This window comes from Myotis brandtii, unplaced genomic scaffold (assembly GCF_000412655.1).
Source record: "Myotis brandtii unplaced genomic scaffold, ASM41265v1 scaffold670, whole genome shotgun sequence".
Taxonomy (NCBI): Eukaryota; Metazoa; Chordata; class Mammalia; order Chiroptera; family Vespertilionidae; genus Myotis; species Myotis brandtii.
Window position 1 is genome coordinate 673,895 of NW_005370611.1, and position 19,593 is coordinate 693,487.

Genomic DNA, 19,593 nt, shown 5'->3' on the forward strand with positions numbered 1-19,593 from the left:
CGGTTTTGCTCAGTGGATAGAGTGTTGGCCTGCAGACTGAAGGGTTCCAGGTTCGATTCCAGTCAAGGGCATGTACCTTGGTTGCAGGCACATCCCCAGGAGGGGGTGTGCAGGAGGCAGCTGATCAATGTTTCTTTCTCATCGATGTTTCAAACTCTCTATCCCTCTCCTTTCCTCTCTATAAAAAATCAATAAAATATTTTAAAAATTCTAAAAATTAAAATGCCATACACTCTTTGACCTCCTACCAAGAACATTAGGAAATCTACTACATGTTCCTTCAGAGTAAAGGCCAAAGCCCAGAGGATATCAGGCTCAACCAGTCACTTTCTTTGCTTCAGAGATATTTTAAAAGAGGCAGCCCAAAGTGCCACCTGAGATGTTTTGCATCATATGCATGTTATATTTGCATGTGGAGTAGTTAGACTTTGTTTGTAAATGAGTCTGTAAATGAGTCTATATGATCCTGAAAGGGTCATAAATTGCTTTTGTTCTCCTCTTTAAAAATTTTTATTGATTGATTTTAAAGATAAAGAGAGGAAGGAAGAGAGAGAAACATTAATTTGTTGTTCCACTTATTTACGCATTCATTGGTTCATTCTTGTATATGCTCTGACCAGGGATTGAACCCTTAACCTTGGGGTATCAGGGAAAACGCTCTAACCAACTGAGCTACCCAGCCAGGGCCAGTTTTATTTTCCTTTAGGTGTAGAGCCCCATCCTTGTTTCTTTAAAATAGTCAGTCCGGCAAGTTGCTTTAAAATTGGCCTGGGAAGTCCAAAAGGTGTCAGGACAGGTTACTAACTGGGGCAGCCAATTCCAGTTCAGAGAACAACAAACTGCTTCTCCAACTGGTGCCAGGGTGAGGCATTTACTCCTAGGTGTTTACTAGGAGAGGCAGCCAGCTTGCGGTGCAGGTCATTCCCTGGCCTTGGTTTTCAAAGATCCTTCCAAACCGGTCAGGACCAACCCAGTACTCTTTGAATAAACTTGTTTTTTATCAGAGAGAAAAATCCTAGAATGAAACATTCAAGACAAAACTGATTTTTTAAAAGAGAGAATATGTATTCAGGTATCGCTCCTTTCGAATGCAAAAGGGGCAATGTCAACTCTCCTGGGCACATAATCTAGGATCCTGAAATGAAGATTCTGCATCACCAATAATCGCATTTAAAAATTAATTGATCTTTTTTCTTCTTTTTCTTTTGAGATTTGATGATTGTTCTTATGTATTTGTTCCTCTTAGAAAAGTCTCATTTTTGACTGGAATCGGACTTAGAGGTAGAAGCTCGCAGAGAGGACTCGAGGCAAATCTTTTCTTTGGCCTCCTTCATTCTCTTCAGCCTTTCTGTGGCCTCTTCCTTCTTTGTCTTAGGATGTTGTTTCTGCAGAGCCACACACTGACATTTGTGTTGCAGGACACTGGGAGTCACAAGACACCGAATCTTGGGTGCTTTGGTCTGAGGTTTCTTTCCTCTTCCTCCTCCTCCTCCTCCTCCTTCCTCCTTCTTCTTCTTCAATATGTTTTTTATTGATTTTTTTAGAAAGAGAAGAAAGGGAGAGGGAAAGAGAGAAACATCCATGAGAGAGAACCATCGATTGGCTGCCTCCTGCACGCCCCCCACTGAGGATCGAGCCCACAACCCAGGCATGTGCTCTGACCAGAATGGAACCCTCCACCTCTCAGTGCATGGGTCGATGTTCCACCAACTGAGCCACACTGGCCAGGGCCTTATCTTCTTTGTTTAGGAGCTGTCTCTCAACATATAGGCAGACACCATCTTCTTTAGAGAGATTGAAAAGTTTCCGGATTCTGCGAGCTCTTATGGGCCCCAGGCGACATGAGATCAGGAACATCTTTCTCCCCTTTTTTAAACAATGACCAAGCTGAGTTTGGCATCTGCAACGTAGCCCTGAACAGATCTGCACTTCCTCTCTCTCCAGTCCTCCTGGGTCTATAACAGGAACAGCCCTTAGCAGCAGACAGACACAGTCGTGGGTCAAGACACCCTGCTTCCTGGGGAAACCTGGTTTGTCATTCCCACCACTGCTTTGAATCACATAACCCTTTCATTCTTCACCCAGAGCATCAGCAGCAACTTCTTTCTTTTTATTTTATTTTAATTTTTAAATATTTTTTATTGATTTCAGAGAGGAAGGGAGAGGGGGAGAGAGAGAGAAACATCAATGATGAGAGAGAATCATGGATCGGCTGCCTCCTGCACATCCCACACTGGGGATTGAGCCCACCACCCGGGGAATGTGCCCTGACCCAGAATTGAACTGTGACCTCCTGGTTCATAGGTCAACACTCAACTATCAAGCCACTCCAGCCGGGCAGCAGCCACCTCTGTGGCCATACGCTTCCCATAAAAGGTACGAAGTTTGCGTTCATCATCCACTTCCATGAGTTTCTGGCAGCCAGTGGCTGGAAAGAGAGAGATGCTCAGCTTCTTCCTGAAGCAGCCAACCTTGGCATTTTTCTAAGAACCTAAAACTGCTCTAAAAAAAAAAGTCTCTTGAAAAGAAAAACAAATGAACAAAAAATACCAGTTACACAAGAAACAAACAAAAATATAATTAATTTTGCCATCTTGTTTTCTCAGCTTCTCCTTTACCCAGTCTCATAGAATCATTAATATATAGTCCAATAGAACTTAGCAGGGAATAAAAACTAGAAAGAAAATTAATGTTTATTGAGAACCAATTGAGTGCTAAAAGGCTTTACATAGGTTATTTCTTTTAATCGTCATTATTTCCCCCATTTTATAGGTGAGGAAAAGAAAGCTTACAGCTAGTAAGTGTCAGATTCAAAATTTTAACCGAGGCATACAGGATTCCACTGATTTCCAGAAAACCATTTTCTTATTCACTCTTAGTGTTTGCACATTCCTTAGGATACTCATTTTTTTTAAAGACACGCATTCCTCTAGTTCTTTAGCTCTCTCATGCACATCTGACAAGAGAAGGTATCATTTACCAAAAGTCTTGTTTATAGCTAGTAATTACAGGGATGAGATTTAAATACACACCCTTCTGCCTCCCTGGGAAAAACAATAATTACATGAGAAACAAGAATCTCAGAGAAAATGAAAGTTTATTGGCTATAATTAATAAAATTCTGTGGGTCAGGAATCTTCATCTAAGAATTACAGAATTTTAAGGAACGGAATTACAAAATCTTAGAATTCCATAGAATTTTAGAATTTTAAGAAACAGGAATAATTATATGATTATATGTATATGCGCACAGAGACATACACACACATTATTACAGACAGAGAACCATAGAATTTAAGGAATGGAAGAAATTGTAAATGAGAAAACTTCAGACCCAATACATTTCTATCACCACAATTACTTTAGCAAACCTGGTTGCCACATGGCCATATTAAAATTTGTGCCCAAGGGTTCTAATTCCCAGGCAAGTACTCAATCCAGGATTAAGGAATTATGTGGTTTTCTTCAGCATTTCAAGTCTCCGGTCAAGATCTTCAAAGTCAATTTCCTCAGAGTCATAAGGGTCAATGGAAAGACTTGCTTGAGGTTTTATATCAGGCAAATCAGGCAGCATAAAGTTATCAAAACCAATCTTGGTTCTTGATGCTGGCTTTGGAGAAGTTTGAGGGTTGAATCCTGGACCTGTTCATTTCAAAAAAATGTAATTAAAAGTCACAACAATATGTCCCCCAGAATGAAATCTCAGCCTCAAAGACTATGAATGCTTTTGAAAGAACAGTATATAATAGGCTGGAAAACTAGACAATTTCCCCAACATGGAAATGGTGGTAATGGTTACACTGTGTTGGCAATCTTCTTCAAGGGCAATTGGAATTTTTTTTAAAGGCACAATTATTCAAAACATGTGACAAGATGATCTAGTACAGTAGTGGTTTTAAAACTTTATCTGTATTAAAAATCTGTTTGAGATCCATATCCACTTTGAAAATTGTTAACTATTATCAGGGAACATTCTGTACTCCGGGTAAATCACTAATAAACTTCTCTCACCAATGGAGGAATGACAGTCTTATAACAACTGAAATAGCTTCCATGACTATCAAGCAATTCCAACTACTACCAGGATTCCTTATACTTACCAGGAACCAGTATAGGACGCAAATCATTCTTAAAGGAGTCATTCTGAAAGAAAAGAAAGATCACTGGGAAGCAACTGGTTTGAGTTCCAAACACATATTTTGTTCATAGTAAGCCTTCAATAACTATTTCTTAAAATTAACTTAAGTGAACTTTATCACAATCACGCTGCCTTCTTGTTTGGGGCAAAGTGTACGGATGCCTTCTGGAAATCAGCCTTAGGAGTGACTATGGTTTTTGCTTCTTCTGTCACCTGTGGCCTCGTACAAGAACGGGGAAGTCTTTTATCTTCCAGTCTAGAAATGCTGCTTGTGAAGAATGATTCAGTTTAATAAAATCAGAGGATTCTTTCTCCAACAAATAAATAGCACCAAAAAAAAAAAAAAAAAAAAAAAGGAGAGGTGGGGAAAAGGAAGTATTAGAGATTAAAGAATTAAAGAGACATATCAACTGAACATAATGTGTGGATCTTTTTGGATCTTGATTTCAACAAAATAACTGTAAAAATGCATTTTTGAGGCAATCAGAGAAATTTAATATGGGTTGAGTATTATATGATATTAAGGAATTGTTTTTCAATGTGTTAGCTTTCATAATGACATTGTTTTATATTATAAAAACAAAGGGTTCATGTTAGAAATATATATTGAAGTATTTACAGGTAAAATTATGTAATGCCTAATATTTGCTTTAAATTCCTTCTCTCTTAGGAAGAAATAGGTAGATGAAATAAGAGCAGCAGAATGTTGATAACTGTGGAAAATGAGTGATGTGTACGCGAAAGTTCAGTATATTTTTCTCTCTAATTATGAATATGTTTAAATTTTCCATAAAGTTTTCTTCTTTTTTTTTTTTTTACAGAAATGTTATTCTTAAAAATACAGCTAAAGAGGACAGAGCTGCCCTAGCCGGTTTGGCTCACTGGATAGAGCGTCGGCCTGGGGACTGAAGAGTCCCAGGTTCGATTCCGGTCAAGGGCATGTACCTTGGTTGCAGACACATCCCCAGTAGGGGGTGTGCGGGAGGCAGCTGATCGATGCTTCTCTCTCATCGATGTTTCTAACTCTCTATCCCTCTCCCTTCCTCTCTGTAAAAAAGCAATAAAATATATTTTTAAAAAAAGAGGACAGAGCTGCGTTTAATTTGTAATAAGATTTCAATACATGCACTTATTATTTTAGGCTAATTTTCCCAACCCCCAACTTTTGTGATACTGTCCTATTACCACACAGTGCCAAAAATCAAATAAACACATTAGTACAATATTTAGAATCATTATTAGCAGTATCTGGTAGTTACACTGTCCTAGTATAGAATGAACCACCTCAGTAGCTTCTGAGGCTAATACATTTCTATCACCACAATTACTTTAGCAAACCTGGTTGCCTTCGTTTCTGCAACATCATGCAGAGTTAGTGATTCTTCTTTTTATTCTTAAATCAGAGGACTTGTGCCCTGGGTGGTGTTGCCAAGTGGTTAGGCCCACAAACCGAAGGGTTGCAGGTTCGATCCCCAGTTGAGGCTTGTGTGAGAGGCAACCAATCCATGTGTCTCTCTCACATAGATGTTTCTCTCTCTCTCCCTCTCTCTCTCTCTTTCTCTCTCTCTCTCCCCTTCCCCCCTCCCTCCCACTCTTTCTAAAACTCAAAGGAGCCGAAACCGGTTTGGCTCAGTGGATAGAGCGTTGGCCTGCGGACTGAAAGGTCCCAGATTCGATTCCGGTCAGGGGCATGTACCTTGGTTGTGGGCACATCGCCAGTAGGAGATGTGCAGGAGGCAGCTGATCGATATTTCTCTCTCATCGATGTTTCTAACTCTCTATCTCTCTCCCTTCCTCTCTGTAAAAAATCAATAAAATATATTTAAAAAAATAAATAAATCAATAAATAAAACTCAAAGGAAAAAATATTCTTGGGTGAGGTTTAACACACACACACACACACACACACACACACACAAAACCAGAGGACTTGCACTCCAAAAGTAGAAGCTGAACAATACACAGGGTGTTAATTCAGACAAATAATTTCAACAAGGAGTTTATGCCCAAAATATAAAATCTCAAAAACAGCTCCATGGGGCCAGATATGAATAATAAAACAATTTGTTTTTACTTCACCCTGAAGGAACAAAGAGGGAAGAAAATTAATGCCTGTGGCTCTTTACTTTTTACGTATTTGACTTCTCTAAATTTGTATATACACCCAGTTATGAGATTTTTATACTATTTTCATGAGAGTAAACTGTTTTCACTACATATAAATTGAATACATCTCATCTGAAATTCGAGTCTAAATCACTGTCCATGAAAGACTCTCACATTTGTCGAGCTCGTACAAATGTTCTTTGCAGTCTATACCGTGGTATTGTCCAGAGGTTGATGAAAGGCTGTATGTGGCCCTATTTTCTCATGAATTTCAGCACAAAAAACACATTAAATATAAGCTAAATAATTGCCTTAAAAAAACCTCACAAAGATCATTTTACCACTCAAAAGGCCCATTTAGAAATAGACGCTAGCAGTACTGACAGTCTCATTTCAGATTCAACTTCCTTAGCCGTACTGACCTGTCTTCCAGGAGGAAGGGATGAGAAACAAGGGACCGGGGACGGCACAGGTAAAGGCTCTGGCGCAGATATTGGTGATGCCCAAACTGGATGCCCAGGTCCTGCTACAGTTCCCCCTCCGCCGTCAAGGGCGCCTTTCTTGGCCTCCTCGGTAAGTCCAACACTAACCAGGTCTGCCGGGGCTTCAGCCTGAAGCAAGGGGGCGAGAATAATATCGGGTCCTCGATTTATTACACATTTGTTTATTGCATACCTACTACAGGCCAAACTCCTTGGAACACACTGGGGAAGAAACAGTGAGCAAAGAGACATGGCTCCTGCCCTCAGGAAACAGAATCTAGTGTAAGTCAGGGACAGTGAACAGCAACCTCAGGCTTTCTGACAGACACCCTTCTTCTTTCCCTGTTTCAATGACTGTGTTCGGAGTACCTATGAGGTCAGACACTGTGGCCCACCAGTGATGCAGAGCTAAGCATAAATATGCATCCTGATGTCTACAAGAAAGTGTAGCAAATCTTATCAGGGGTAAACTCTTATAAACCAGGCACAGTTCTGGGGATGCCACGATGAACGCAACAGACGAACGTCCCTGCCCTCCTGGAGCTGACGATATTCCAGTGGGAGAGACAGATAATAAACAAGATCACTGTGTTAGATAAAGACAGGAGTGATAGAGAAAAAATATAAAGCAGGGGAGAGGGAAGAGATGGACATTTTAGAGAAGGTAGCTAATAAGGGCCTCACACTGAGAGGGGGTGTGGGCAGCCTCTTCAGTCTTAGGAAAGCCATTGTCTATTATTCTAAGTGAAAGAAAAAGTCACTGGGTGGGGGGGACTTAAAAGCAGAGGTGTGACATCATCTGACTTGGGTACTAACCAGATCTCTGAAGGCTGTATTGAACATCCATTAATGAGGAAGAGGAGTAGAGAAGCAGGAAAAACAGTTAAGAGCCTCTTGCAATCATCCAGGGAAGAGGTTAGTGCAGGTTAGCCCAGGATACTGTCAGTGGAGATGGTGAGAAGGGGCAGGATGCTGCCTATATTTAGACGGTAGAATAACCAGGACTTGCTGAAGATTGGTTGGGGGCTAGCAGTTGAGAGAAAAGGGGGAGTCAAGAGATATCAAGATTTTTTGCCCTCACCTAGAATCCCCATGCACTGTAGAGTGAATGGGTTCTTGGAAGGGGTAAGTCTTATCTGGTAAGAGCACATGTTAAGTTTGAGATGCCTCTGAAATATTCAAGTAAAGGTATTTATATCAAGAAAGTGGGTGGATATATGAGGATGGAGTTCATACCAGCCTAGAGTCCTTAGCTAGTGATATACTAGTATGACTAGAAGTCCTCACCATTAAGATGGTATTGAAAACCAGGATGTTACGGCCCCTTGAGGTTGAAACGGCCCCTGAGAGGTTGAAATGGCCCCTGAGAGGTTGAAACGGCCCCTGTGAGGTTGAAACGGCCCCTGTGAGGTTGAAATGGCCCCTGTGAGGCTGAGATGGCCCCTGCGAGGCTGTGCCAGCCCTTGGGAAGCCAAGAAAAATACCACATGATCTCACTCATTTATGGATAATAAAGACCATTATAAACTGATGAACAAAAATAGATAAAGAGGCAGAGCAGCATTGAACAGACTGTCAAACTACAGTGGGAAGGCCAGGGAGGGTTGGGGTGGGTAAGAGATCAACCGAAGGACTTGTATGCATGCATATAAGCATAACCAATGGAACAAGACACTGGCTGGTAGAGGAGGCCAGGGGAAGGTCAAGGGGGGAAAAAAAGGAGACATATGTAATACTCTTTGTAATACTTTAAGAAATAAAACAAAATTAAATTTAAAAAAAAAGAAAAGAAAAACAGGATGTTAGATAAAATCACCCAGAGAGTAGGGAAGAAAGAGAAGAGGTCCAAGGCTGAGCCCTTGGGCACATCTCTACTACCATTTCATGTAGCGTTTACTTCTTCACAGTCCCTTTTGGTATTATCTATATTTTTACAATGTGTCATTTTTCCCCCCCAAAAAACATATAACTCTTTGAAAGAGAAAAAAAATGGGTAAAAGAGTCCCTATCAGGAAACCATCAGGAACAAAGCATCAGAAAAGACAAGCGTGCCCTTTAACCACAACCCAACATGATGCATGCTGCTCATCCATTGGAAGGCAGCCCAGTGGGAACACAGAGGACGGAACAGACTTCCTTTGTGGCTTCATGCCTGCACTAAGCACACGTTTGGTGCCTGAGGACAAGGTTATCCTTTATAAAGTTACCACAGACAATTTTATCAATGGCTAAAATAAGTCACTTCCCATATGAGGTGATTTGAGAGGCATTAGGGAGAAATCCCTCTGGCCTTAAAACAGTCCATGACCACCTTGTGGAAGCTTAATCCACCTTCTGTGATAATAATGATGATGATAAAAAGCAAAATTTGATTACATCTGTGATGGGCCAGGCATTGCATTTAAATCCCTTGTACGTATTAGCTCATTTAATTATCTCGACAAGCTTATGAGATTTGTTAATAACTATTAACAATTATTATCTCTCTTCTATTGTTAACAACTTAGAAGGGTCATCTGACAGTTACCAGAAGTGAAACTCTGTTAGGAAAAGTATGTGGGCGGAGAAAAGGTACAAATTTCACCTGATTTACAATCCTGACAGCTACCCCGAGAGCCACATTCATAAATAGGAAAAAAAAATCTTCCAGTGCACAATAAAAACCTCAGCTTTAAATCAATCCTCCCTTCTTGAAAGTACTCACCATGATGGTTGCCTTGGATTTATATGGCACATTATAGTTCTTAGCAATTTCTATCAGATACTGTTCCACTAAAACCTGGGGTAGACTGTTCACATTTAATTTACACATTAGCTGCAAAATAAAGAACATAACAAGAGTTGGTCACACACACACACACACACACACACACACACACACACCCTTACAAAGTAAGAAACAAAAAAAGTTTAGGTGATTTTTCACCTCTGCATCATTGCTCTTCATCTTTCTGGTCACTGTTATTTAAGATGTATGATTTTAAAAAGAAATATAACTTAGCGCCCTGGCCGATGTGCTCAATTGGCTAGAGCATCTTCCTGTGCAAAGAAGAGTCTAGGGTTTGATTCCCGGTCAGGGCATGTACCCAGGTTGTGGGTTCAATCCCCTGTCAGAGCGCATATGGGAAGCAACTGGTAGATGTTTCTCTCTCACATCAATGTCAATGTTTCTCTCTCACATCTCTCTCCCTCTCCCTTCCTCCTTCTCTATAATCATTGAAAACCATATCCTCAGGTGAGGATTTTTTTTAAAAAGATATATAATTTAGCAACAACAAGGAGGGGCCCTCCTTATAAGACAGCCCTTTCCTGGGGTGAAGGAACCTCAAACCAAATAGAATAAGAGAAAAAAAATAGACATAAAAATATTGTGAATCAAGAATTCTGATTTTATGACAAGTATTTGAATTATGTCAGAGGTAATATTCACCATACACAACAACCAGTACAGCAAGATATTAAGGAATCAGAATGGATACCCTGAGTGATGAGAATGTCCAACAGCCTGAAACAACTACTTCAGCCAGATGCCTGTGTCCAGCTGAATGTCAGTCCTGAATTACATAAGATGTTCAAAATTTGAAACTTCAAAGTTTCAATAACTTCTTTTGTATTATTAGGCCAGTTGCATTTAGGAAAATGAATGTTTTCTTAATAAAGAATCAGCCCAGGTGGTATAGCTCAGTGGTTGAGCATCGACCTATGAACTAGGAAGTCATGGGTTCAATTCCTGGTCAGGGCACATGCCCAGATTTCAGGGCTCGATTCCCCCTAGGGGGCGTGCAGGAGGGAGCTGATCAATGATTCTCTCTCATCATTGATGTTTCTATCTCTCTCCTCCCTTCTCTGAAGTCAATAAAAATATATTTTAAAAAAAAATATAGCATCTAAGTTTTATTGACTCTAGTTTTTGTTTTGTTTTTCATCCTCACCCGAGGAGGGAGGATATTTTTTCCATTAATTTTTAGAGAGAGTGGAAGGAAAGGGGAAGGAGGGAAGAGAGCAAGAAACATTGAAGTGAGAGAGACACATCGATTATTTGCCTCCCGCACGCTCCCTGGGGATTGAGCATGCAACTGAGGTACGTGCCCTTAACTGGGAATTGAACCCGAGATACTTTGGTATGCAGGTTGACACTCTAACCACTGAGTCAAACTAGCCAGGGCTACTCTAATTTTTCTTAATTGAGGTAACATTGGTTACTAACATTATATAAGTTTCAGGTGTAGAACATTATAAATCAACTAGAAGCCCGGTGCACGAAATTTGTGGGGGGGGGAGGTGGGGAAGAGGGGTCCCTCAGCCCAGCCTGCACCCTCTCCAATCTGGGACCCCTCGGGGTATGTCCGACTTCCGGTTTAGGCCCCAGGGATCGGGCCTAAACGGGCAGAGGGACATCCCTCTCCCAATCCAGGACCGCTGGCTCCTAACTCCTCTGCCAGCTTGCCTGATCGCCCCTACCTTGGCCCCTGCCAGCCTGATCGCCCCTACCTTGCCCCCCTGCTGGCCTGATTGCCCCTAACCACCTCTGCCTCGGACCCCTCTGCTGGAGGTGACCTGGCTGATCAGGGGAAGGCACCACCCCCATCACCTCACTGCTGCTGCCACTGGTGGCCACCATGGCTGCCTGAGCCTCAGGCCAGCCCTAGGCAGCAGCAGCCGCCATTCGCAGCTTGCTTGAGCCTCAGGCAGCCGCTGAGGCTTTGTCCGGAAGGACGTCCACCCTAATTAGCAATTACCCTTTTATTAGTATAGATATCTGTATACACTATAGGGTGCTGACCATCAAAAATCTAGTTCCTATATATCACCATATATTTTACCCCCTTTAAAAGATCTGAGTCCCCTAATCCAAGATCTTTATCCAAGTTCCTCCGCCTCCAATGCAAAAATTACTTCTATACATCTTTCACTCTACACAGAATTATGTGTTCTGAGTTTGCTCAGCTTTTCCCAGACTTCTTGGTTTAGAAAAATGTGCCTCTGGAAGTGGTACTACCCGAGAGCTGACAGTTCCAATCTCAGTGGTTCGACACAGCTGACCATACTCTTGGCTGTACTTTGCACACAGCTGATCAGATACCTGCAGCAAGCCATCACCAAGAAAGAAAGAAAGGCAAAATGCGTCAAGTTATGGCAGATTTGCTTTCGATAAAGAACAACCGAAAGAGCAAAAACCACTTTCATGTTACCTCACTGGAATGATGTTCTTTTAGCATCAAACAGCAATAACAAAATAAGCACTTTGCGTCCTAGCCGGTTTGGATAGAGCATCAGCCTGCAGACCAAAGGGTCCCGAGTTTGATTTCGGTTAAGGGTACAGGAGGCAACCAATCGATGTATTTCTCTCACATAATATTTCTCTCTGTCTTTCCCTCTCTCTGAAAATCAATGAAAAAAAATAACCTCAGATGAGGATTATAATAAAGGCAAATAAGCACTTTGCTTTGTTTTTAAGTATCTGATAAACCTCTAATTCTAAACACCGTATAAATTATGACACCCTTTCCCCCATAAAAGAAACTTAATTTCAAGTTTTATTTTTTTAGGCAAGGTTTTCCCCCCCTACATTGTCATTAAAAACAGTATTTATTTTTCACTTAAAGACTAACAGAAGAAAATACTTTTGGAGGGGGTTATTCTTTAAGAGAGGCTAGGATTCCCCAAGTCTAAATGAGTAACATTAGTGATACTCTCACTTACAATCATGGCACATGTGATTAAAACTCATCAAACTTACTATTTTCAGCTCAGGCACCTCTGACTGGAGTCGTGGAGCTGCCCAGATTAGTGTAGACACAGATTCAGCCAGACCAGAATCCAGGTCCCTAAGCAAAGCACAAAATCATGAAACTCAGAGCTTTCTGCTTCCCTCTTTCACTGCTTCAAAGGTAGTCCATGGACAAAGTTCAAAATATAATGTTATAATAAAATTTTTAAGCTGAAATTAGAATATGGACTTCTATGTACATATATGTATATAAAAGTATATAACACACATACTTGTGTTTATACACACATACATACATATTAGTATACATATATAAACTGAAAGGAAATATACCAAAATCAAATCCTCATTCCAGATTTGGTGATCATGGATTCTTTTTGGCTGTATTTTTCAACTTTTCTACTACAAGTTTATATTGTATTTTTACAGCTTAGGGAGGGAAAGGACATCTATTTGGTGTGTTTTTTTAATGGCTCTTTGGACTGACATATTCTTTTCAAGCAGAGACAAAGTCCCAAAAAGTTAGAGCCATAGGGGGCAGGGATGCCTTATCACTCCTTTGAGCCTGAGAAACAATGCCAGTTCAATAAGTCTCACTTTGTGGCCTGGATCAAGCTAAACCGGGCCAGCAGCAGGTCACAATACAGCTCCAGGATCTCCATGGCCTCCACGAGGTAGTCTTCCCGTATAATGTGCTCCACTCGGATCCGAGCTCGTTCATCTTTCCCAGCAGCCAGATGGTCAGCGACCTCCTTCCTTGCTTTCTGGGCCTGCTCGGCTGCAGCATAAAGCACACACATAGAAAAATGGATGTGTTTCAGATAAATGCTAAGCTGCTGTTACACCCATCCTAATATCAACAAACATTTATTGTGTGTCCAGGTTATAGTTTGTGTTACAAATAGAACCCTGGAAGGTCAAGATTATTATCTCCTTTAAAAAAAAAAAAGAATCAATTTAGCCCGGCTGTTGTGGCTCAGTGGTTGAGCTTTCATGGTTGGATTCCCGGTCAGGGCACATGCCCGGGTTTCGGGCTCGATCCCCGGTGGGAGGTATGCCAGGAAACAGCCGACCAATGATTCTCTCTCATCATTGATGTTTCTATCTCTCTCTCCTTCTCCCTTCCTCTCTGGTAATCAATAAAAATATTTTTTAAAAAGAAATCAATTTAAATAAGACAGGGCTAATTTGCTTTATTTATCTCAAATCACTCAGGTACTTCTTGTTTAAATTTCTTCATTTGTAAGAAGAGTATAAAACTTATCTGGATAATAATATGTATCACTGTATTATCAGGATCAAATAAAAGAATATGTGAGCATGCATTTTAAAATTCACAAGTTCTGTGGATGTCATCAATGTCATCTTCATTGTTCATGGTAACAAAAGGGGAACCACTGGATTTGGCTAAATTTCATTTATTTGGGGTACTTTCCTTAGGCCCCTAATACCTACATAATGCCCAAACACCTGCTGCCAAGATTTGGCTAAGTAATGCCCAAAAATCAATTTGAAACTTTGAGCAACTACTACCTATCTACCAATAAATTATACAGGGTGTTCCAAAAAAGGTATATACACTTTGACAGCTGATAGCTCAATTTTGAAATGAAATGTATTTTAATAAAGACAGTCTTTATACTTACTCAATACATTTTTTGGGACACCCTAGATTTCTGGGGGCACTCAGAAAACTGCATTTATGTACAATACTTATTTCACTGGAATCCTCCTCATAATCAGAGATCATCAGTTTTTCTATTTATCGAGGGGTTAACCACTCATGTGACCCACTGGAATGAGGAGAGAGCAAAAGGCAACAGAAAATACTAGTAAGTTGGACTTAAAGATAGAAGATTAAAAAAAAAAAAGACGATAACACTTATTACCTCTATGCATGAGTATAATGCTACTTGAGCTGTCACCTGATAGAAGAAATGGCATGGGTGGTGGTGGGGGGATGATATTTGAAAAAGGATAAGGAATCCTTTCCAGAAAAATGTGCCTGGGAGTTCAAACTTCATAGCTACTGCACATTTGAAAAAGTTTGACTAGATAAAGTTTTCTGCCTCGGGGGAGAGAAGTCCAGGAATCGGGATATTGTTTTGCATTTTAAACCTTTGGAAACATATTTTAAAAATTAAACTTTTTTTTCCAGAGGCATGGATGCATAGAACAGACTGACAGATCTCAGAGGGGAGGGGAAGGAAGAGATTAACCAAAGAACATACATGCATAGCCCACGGACACAGGCAATATTGTGGTGAAGACCTGGGGAGGAGGAGGGACTGGGTAAAGGGGGAGGGATGGGGGACATCTGTAATACTGTCAACAGTAAATTTTAAAAATGTAAACTTTTCATTTTGAGATCATTGTAGAATCACTTGAAGTTTGTAAGAAGTAATACGGAGAGACCCCGGGTACACTTGACTGAGTTTTCCCCAGTGATAACATCTTGCAAAACCAAGACAGCGATATTGATAGAGTCAAGATACAGAGCTGACACTGGAAATTTTTAAATGATTTGATCACTGTAATAACCATTCCCACATTCACCCCAGTCAGAAACATTATTTTAATTCCGAAGTTGGTGTTTCCCTTTCTTCAAAGCTACAAGGGCCCTTCCTTTGCCTCTGTAACATGTTTCCTGAGTCCATTTCTTCTACACTTCTACAGCTCACTTCTACCTCTGTGACTTTCTAAATAAACTTTCTCTTACAGTTTGAAAACAAATAAATTCCAAAGTCGGACAGTAAGGTCTTAGGAGGTATATCAGCCGGCGCACTGGAGTTGAGGCTAGATTGCACAGTGATCGGAGAGGCAGCTGGCTGCTGGCCTGCCTGGAGTATTACTCACTTTTCTTTCTTTCCAGGAGTTTTAGGCGATTGACAACCAGTTGCAAGTTGACCCGAAGGCGATCAGCTTTGAAGACAGAGCCGAACATGATTTCACCACAAGGCACAGCAACTCTGAGCAAGTTTCCCAGAGAAAGAGAGAGTTTATCAGTGTCATGGGAGCTCCAGTTTCTCAACATCCACTTTATTCATTCAACAAGCCCCATGGAATGAATTCCTGACTGCTCGGTAATGGCCTGGCGGCACTTGCTTCTCCACGGACCCATTCCACACACATGACTCTTGCCATTCAAATAGGGGTTACGTTTCCTCCAATTTATTCCAGTCATCAGTGTTTTTGCTGAAACTTTTGAGAGTTCTGCAGGAAGTTTCTGACAAACATGAAAGTCTTTGGCAAGTGTCTAAGGAAGCAGACAACAAAGTGTGATTCCCCTCCCCACAGGACATATTACTCACTAATGGAGAAATTGTAAGTCCTCCTTCTAAAAAAATATTAATGAATTTGAAAGGGAAATCCCCATAGGAAGAGATCACATAGCATTAAAAGCACATGGGAATGAGGACATAGAATTTTTCAGAGAAGTAGATAAAACACAAGCTTAAAACATTGCACGTTTCCATATTTGGACATCCAATGCCAGGCACCAACATGTTCCTAGGGAAAGCTAAAATCTGTATCAGTATCTCAATAATTTCAATACATGCTTGAGGCTAGTTGTTGTCTTCTGCCACTGGCATGCAAAGTGGAACCTCCTTTCCTAACATGACACCTGTACATGCTGAAGCACACAAGCAGGAAGATGCGACAGTAGGAAAAATGCCACCTCCTCCCCTTGTTATGACACACATGGTTTCCCAAGTTACAAGTACTTCTCTCTGGTTTGATCCCTTAATGTCAAAAAACAAAACACCAAAAATAAAACCAAACTGGGGTAATGGTCTGAGCTTCCCATGCCTGTGGTACAGGTCTAGAAAAACCACAAAGAGGAAACAGGCAACACGGAGAGCTGGTTTGAAGCTCCTGCCCGCTCAGGGAGCAGAACCAGCCCGGCGGGGTTTTGTCGTTATTTTCCTACCAACAGGGTAGCGTAGGCTCTCCCATCACACAAATTCAATCTGCACACATCGCAGGAATTCAATATGAACCTAGGGGAAGCGAAGAGGTGGAAAAAACATTGCAGTTTAATTCTCCCGTCAAAAAAACAAAAAACAAAACACCAAAAATAAAACCAAACTGGGATAATGGTCTGAGCTTCCCATGCCTGTGGTACAGGGCTAGAAAAACCACAAAGAGGAAACAGGCAACACGGAGAGCTGGTTTGAAGCTCCTGCCCGCTCAGGGAGCAGAACCAGCCCGGCGGGGTTTTGTCGTTATTTTCCTACCAACAGGGTAGCGTAGGCTCTCCCATCACACAAATTCAATCTGCACACATCGCAGGAATTCAATATGAACCTAGGGGAAGCGAAGAGGTGGAAAAAACATTGCAGTTTAATTCTCCAGTCCCCAGATATCCCAAATACCTTTAAAAATCTCCTTTCAGTTCATCAGTTCTTTAAACTCTGTGGGGGGAAGAAAAAAAAAACTTGGTGAAATAAAACAGAAAGACTCTCAGATGAGATTGAGAACAGATAGCAAACAGGTTAACTAGGTAAGAGTACATAAATGAGGAAATGGGAGCAAAGGAATTAGCAAGGAAGGTCTCCCGGTGTGGGGTATCTTTGTGAAATTTCATTCAACAACTATCTATTGAGCCAGTTACAGTGTTTAAGACCCCAGGTTTACTTAATAGAAATAACTTACATAAAGAATTATCCAGATATCAGAGAATAATACAGATTTTTTTTTAGAGAGATAAGGTAACTTTTGGTTATTTGGTTATTTCAGTGTCTTAAGTCTAAAAACTATGTTAGTTTACTTATCACTACTATTCCTGTTAAACGGACACTATGGAGCTTCCTACCATCGAAATGTACGACCAAAGAAATCAGGATTGCTTGGAGTAAAGATTTCTAAAACAGGAGACAGCAGAGAGATGACCCACCCTTTTGCGACTGCAGCACCAAACCAGGAAATCACCTGTGTTTCACCAATCAGAACATCCTGTTTTTTTAACCAGACATGCCTTTGCACCACGTAATTGTAATTAATGGCTGGTAGTCAAAAACATTTTTTTTGCTTGCGTCTACCTGTGTCTGCTCTTTCAACTTGTCTGAAAAACAGACCTCGGAGTGTGTATCTTGATCTGGGAAAAATGAGCTACCCTTGAATACACCTGGATGGTTCAAGGAGGTCTGTTTTATAATCTTAATGCCAGTTTAGTGAGCTAAGCAATGAACCTAGAAACCAGAATGCCAGCTAGTGCTAAAACGGAATCACTGAGTGACCACAGGACTTCCTTCTTGGCCAAACTGAGAGAGATGACTATCATGAGTAATATTAATATTCATGAAGCAAAGCCCTCTGATTTAGATGGCTACACATCAGTAGCTTCACTATGTTTTATCCACGGGTGCAAGGGGTGTGTGTGTGTGTGTGTGTGTGTGTGTGTGTGTGTTTGTGTGTGCAGTTCAATAATTTTGATGATTCTTTGTCCCCATCAAGGTGAGAAAATATTGAAATTGAGATCTAAGGATTCCCTTGAAAGAATCTTAGAGGTCATACACTTTATTTGTATTTCTTTGTTTTTATTTTAACTTATTTTAATATTTGTAAGGTAATATTTTCATTAAAAATCCAAACAATAACATAAGTTCCTTTTGTTTCTTTCGGCCACCATCCAATTCCACTTTCCTCTCCCAAAATAACCAACATTAGCTAGTTGTTACACATCCTTCCACTCTTTCTATACAGATACCTATGCAACTATAATGTTATATCTTTTAACATTAAATACATGATATTGCACTGTACATGTTTGCCTATTTTTTTAACTTAAAATTTTTAGAGCTCTTCTATTTACATTTTACTCCCACCCCTTCATTTAGTTTAAGCTTCTCATTTTGCAGAAGTGCAAACCCAAGTCAAGTAGTAAAATGACTTTCCTAAGGCCAGATAGCTACACAGTAGGGACCAGGGCACAGTCAGTACTTTTTAAATCAGCCAAAAAGCAATGATTATTTATTGAACAAAGTTTGCAGAAACTGCAAGGGGAAAAATCCACTCAGAATCCAATGTCTCTCCAACAGGCAAATGCATTTTTTTCTCAATTTAGTTTGTTTTTTTCTGTATGCAGAACTACTTTTTTTTTTCATAGATGTATTGTAACCGAAGCACAAATTCAAATGGTGTCCATTTTATTTCAGTTAAGTTAATCAGAAGTTCATGTTACTACGAAGTTGACTAGTAGTTAATTGGCAATGAAGGATGACCTAACATTGCAACACATTGTCAAGCCCTCTTCCATTAAACTAAGCTGCTCCCCATTGTACTAAACCCCTTCCTCTCATTTCTCACAAACCTCCCACTGCTTGTTTCACTTTCCCCCTAGATCCCCTCAGAGAGGTTTCTGAATTCTTTTTTTCTTAATATAATTTTATTGATTTCAGAGAGGAAGGGAGAGGGAGAGAGAGATAGAAATATCAATGATGAGAGAGAATCATTGATGGTGCCACCTCCTGCACTCTCCCTACTGGGGATCGAGCCTGCAACCCGGGCATGTGTCCTTGACCAGAAAGGAACCCAGGACCCTTCAGTCCGCAGGCCGACACTCTATCTATCCACTAGGGCCCTTTCTGAATTCTTAAAGAGCTCCCATCGCCACCCTGGGTCTCCAGGGGGATGTCTTTATTCTCCTGGGCCTGGTGGCCTCCGGGATTTCAGAAATCAGGCCCAAGCCCTAGCTGGTTTGGCTCAGTGGGTCCCGGGTTCGATTCCGGCCAAGGGCACAAGCAGGGGTTGCCGGTTCCATCCCCAGTGCGGGGCGTGCAGGAGGCAGCCGATCAATGATTCTCTCTCATCACTGATGTTTATCTCTCTCCTTCTCCCTTCCTCTCTGAAATCAATAAATATATATATATATATATATTTTAAAATATATTTAAAGAGAAAGCCCGAGATCGCCAACGGCCACACCCCAGGGTTCAGCTCAGGAACCCCTAGAATTTCCTGGAGTAGCAAGACTGCGGGGTCATTGTGGGGTCAAGCTGAGGGGTCGGCCCAGCCCTGTTCACGTGACCCCGCCCCATGGGGAAGATTTCATTTTCCCATCGGAGCGGGCGTGGAGGTGACAGGCAGATGGCCAGTCCCCTCCCGTCTGGGGTTGGGGGGGCAGTGGGGGGGCG

At 41.1% G+C, this 19,593-nt stretch overlaps 1 protein-coding gene across 1 annotated transcript; it reads right to left on the minus strand.

The window, feature by feature from the left end:
• Window positions 1–3,380: 3,380 nt before the first annotated feature.
• Window positions 3,381–16,847, minus strand: LOC102256747 (IST1 homolog). Its single transcript, XM_014529164.1, has 9 exons — window positions 16,834–16,847; window positions 15,314–15,379; window positions 13,055–13,235; window positions 12,467–12,554; window positions 11,726–11,809; window positions 9,431–9,541; window positions 6,667–6,855; window positions 4,101–4,143; window positions 3,381–3,642 (listed from the first exon to the last, which is right to left on the minus strand). Exons 3-9 carry the CDS (start codon window positions 13,117–13,119, stop codon window positions 3,452–3,454), a joined length of 771 nt encoding a protein of 256 aa, XP_014384650.1. The 5' UTR covers window positions 13,120–13,235; window positions 15,314–15,379; window positions 16,834–16,847; the 3' UTR covers window positions 3,381–3,451.
• Window positions 16,848–19,593: the final 2,746 nt, after the last annotated feature.